This window comes from Armigeres subalbatus, chromosome 2, assembly GCF_024139115.2.
Source record: "Armigeres subalbatus isolate Guangzhou_Male chromosome 2, GZ_Asu_2, whole genome shotgun sequence".
Lineage (NCBI taxonomy): Eukaryota > Metazoa > Arthropoda > Insecta > Diptera > Culicidae > Armigeres > Armigeres subalbatus.
The window spans coordinates 148,707,328-148,711,253 of record NC_085140.1 but is presented as its reverse complement, the minus strand read 5'-3'; the positions used below and the strand labels follow the sequence as shown (position 1 = coordinate 148,711,253).

Below are 3,926 nucleotides of genomic sequence, written 5' to 3'. Positions count from 1 at the left end.
ATAGGGCTCAAAATGCCAAGTGGGTCGTAAATCTTCTGAACCTCCGATAATATGTTGCGTTTCGTCATGGTAGTTTTAACGTTAATTTCGCTGCTAAAGCTGAACATATCCAAATTAGTGTTCCAGTGTAGCCCCAGGATTTTTACGGTGTCTGACCCGCTATCACTTGCTAAGCTGGCGTCGTTGGACTTCCATTTGTGAAGCTCAAACCCTGCACTATTTAGGATTGTTGTAATCTGATCCTTGATTTCAGCCAGTTTTTCGAGCTGATCATTGCCCGTCAACGCATCGTCCATATAGAAATCCTTTTGAATAATTTGACTGGCCTCAGGGAACTCATGTTCATATTCCAACGCTAACTGCTTTAGACACCGTGCGGCAAGGAAAGGAGCTGAGCATGTGCCATAGGTAACAGTATTTAGGCGGTATGTACTTACTCGATCGTCCTGTGAAAACCGCCACAATATCAATTGCAGTTGCCGATCTTTCTCATCTACTTTTATTTGTCGAAACATTTTCTTTATATCAGCTGTAAGGACATACCGATGACATCGAAATCTTATTAGTATATTGAAAATCTCGGATTGCAGTGAAGGGCCAGTCATCATCACATCATTCAAAGATAAACCGCTCGAAGAAGCAGCTGACCCATTGAAAACTGTTCTCAATTTCGTAGTACTGCTTTCTGGTCGGAGCACTGCATGGTGCGGGAAATAGAACACAGGGCCAGTCCCCAACGAATGTAGATTCTCAACTATTTCCATGTGACCCAATTTCATATATTCTGTCATGAAATCCACGTACTCTACTTGCAGTTGAGGATCCTTCTCAAACCTTTTTTCTAGCCTCAATAACTTTTCCAGGGCCAAACTTTTGGTATCGCCTAATTTAACAACAGTCGGTTTGAGGGGCAATCTAACATTGAATCTACCGCACGTGGTTCGCGATGTTGTTTCCACAAATAACTGCTCGCAAAGTATTTCTTCTTCTGTCCAATGTCTACACACATAACTACTGATGTGTTCGTTGATGAACTGGGTAACGGTTGATTGGGCATCGATCCTCGTTACTGCTCCTCCTACAATCCATCCTAATTTTGTATTCTGGATGTACGGTAAATCATTACCGATCTCTTGATTTCCACTTCGCAGAATGTCGAAAAACACTGTAGTTCCCAGAAGCATATCAACCGGTCTGCTCAAATGGAATTCAGGATCCGCCAGGTTCACATCCAATATATCCCATCTGTCTATATTCAGGTCATTCGCTGGCAGTACTCCGGTTATATTGTCAGTAACTAGTACAGGAATCCTTTTAGAGTAATTGCTTGTTCGCGACCTGAACGACACCACAGCTTTCTCATGAATGGTTTGGGGAGATTGACCCAGTCCTGTTACTTGACAATGAAAGCGATGCGTTGTGATTCCCACTCTTCGTATGAACGACTTTGTAGCAAAATTTGACTGCGATCCAGAATCAAGTAAAACACGGCTGGTAACTAGTGATTCTTTATTCGCAACGACTAGCACTGAAGCAGTGGGAAGGATTGTGGGATTCAATTGATTATTCATATCGTTTAGTTCTGTAATATAGTTTATTAAACAAAATGTAACATTGTGTGAAGTGTACATTTAATGACTACTCACGTTTTGTCACTGTATTTCGTTCATTGTAGTGCTTTGTCGTTGCTGGTCGTTCGCGATGGATTGACGTGTGATGTTTGCGACCACATTTAGTGCATCCTCTACTTCTACATTGATCAGCGGTATGACCGGATCCCAGACAGTTATAGCACAAGGCAGCTCTCCTGATGATTTTGATCTTTTCATCGAGTGACTTAGCCCTGTATTGATTGCAGCTTCCTGTAAAATGATACGATCCGCAGGTACCACATTTTTGTGACACCGATGGTTTCGAGATTGTGAATGCGTTGACTTCCATTTTATATTTCTTCGGAGTATTGTTGTGATCTACTTTAGACTTCCGCTTGCAAGGCATTGCGTCCAATACTTGACACCTATTCGAAACAAATTCCTCCAGTTGTTTGTATAGCGGTGGCGATGTTCCGGATGCAATAGACTCCCATTCTCGGCGGGAAGCAGGATCCAATTTATTTGCCATAAGGTATATTAGCATCGCATCCCATGAAAATACTGGTTGTTTCAAATTCTCGAGGCAACGAAGGTGCTTCCTAGCATTGTCAAACAAATTTCTCAATCCAGAAGCTGACTCCGTTTCCACCGATTTCAACTCGAAAAGTTCTCTAGTGTGCCTTTGAACCAGAAGTTTCGGGTTATTGTACCGTTTCACGATCATGTCATACGCAATTGAGTAGTTATCGTCAGTGGTTGGTAAGGAGTCTATTAATCCAAGGGCTTCACTGCGCAGAGATAGTTTCAGGTATTCAAATTTTTGAATTACGGCCAACGATTTTCGACGATGAATCAATGTGTTGAATTTGTCAAACCATTCCAACCAATTTTCCCCGTGGCCTGAAAATGTCGGAAGATCGATAGATGGGAGTCGCACTGAATCCTTATTAGCCGTGTTGCAGAATGTTTCTTCTTTGTTTTTATTTGCGATTGCCTTTTCAAACGACGATAGACCGTTGATATATGTAACTTCCAGTTCTTCGCGATTTTTCTCCTCTTCTAGATTCCATTGCTCGAGTGTACTTTGCGTTTGATCGTATGACTTATAGCATTCCTTCAGCATATCCCGGCGCGTCTCGAGAGCCATTCGATCCGTCATAAAACTGGCCATTGTATTAATGATACTGGTGATCCTGGACGCAGCATGATTCCTCTGCGTGACAACACGATCATAGTCAGATTGTGTGACATATATGATTGGGCTTGCAGGGCCAGACAGCTCTTCTCTATTAACAACCGATTCTCCCTCTTGCTCCAACATAATTGCACCTGTGGAACAGTAAACAACTATTATTCACTCTATAATGTCTTCAATAACAAGATCGCTCAGGATTGCCAAATGATTGAAGTTCGTTTCTCCTAGAGCTCTAGAGCTCAACAATCGAGTAGTCATTGCAATATATGTTTGTTTTAGTATATCAATACTTTTAGTATGCACTCATTTCATGTTTCTCCAAGCCCTAAAATCCGCATATGAACCCAAATGTTGGTTATTTTTCTGTATCGACCCAAGCGTCGATAATTACTCTCATACTTTTTAGCGGCCATCTTGCCCAATTGTCTCAAGTATTTAAATGTTATTTCCGACCACATGTCGGCCATTTTGTTGTGACCCTTGTGTCGGAAGTTTTCTGCTAACCCACGTGTTAGCTAAATTCATCTCTAATTATTTTTGCTAACCCTCATGTTAACAAATGCTCAATATTATTTTTTTTCTGAAATGATAAAGTTGAAATTGAATTACCTTAAAACAAATCCGTATCCGGTTCGAAGGACCAGTGAAAATGTATCTTCTTTACAACTCCGGACTATTGCGACAACTCGGATTGTCGCACGTACGAGATGGTGGTCGAATGAAGAGTGAACACAACAAGAACCAACAGAGCAAGCAAGCCTGCTCTCAAAGAACAACACACGAAAACTGCACGAACAGTAAATAAGGCATTCACACACACATGTTGTTGACTTTATTCTATTGAAAGGGAAAGGATACAGTACGTTGCCCGACTAAACTTTAATACTTTACAGTCAGCTTTCATTTATGTTTTGTATTTGGTCAACAGCTCGCTATCGTTCATCTCGATTTGGGAAGTTTTGAACCTTCTAGGCTTTTAATCCGGCTCTTGTCTACATTTCCGGGACGTAACTGGAATACGCCTACACTTTTGGCAACATAAATGCTGATATGTTGGGATTCCTGGTGAAATTACTTCGAACCTTTCCCTCCGTCTTCCTACATGTTGCTCCCGGTTTCCTTCGCTTGTGATCCAAAGT

The 3,926-nt window shown here is 41.5% G+C and overlaps 1 protein-coding gene across 1 annotated transcript; it reads right to left on the bottom strand.

Annotated features, from left to right (window-relative positions):
- Window positions 1–1,638: 1,638 nt before the first annotated feature.
- LOC134209293 (uncharacterized) lies at window positions 1,639–2,763 on the bottom strand. The gene has a single exon (XM_062685289.1). The coding sequence runs from the start codon at window positions 2,761–2,763 to the stop codon at window positions 1,639–1,641; it is 1,125 nt and encodes a 374-aa protein (XP_062541273.1).
- Between the last annotated feature and the right edge of the window lie 1,163 nt (window positions 2,764–3,926).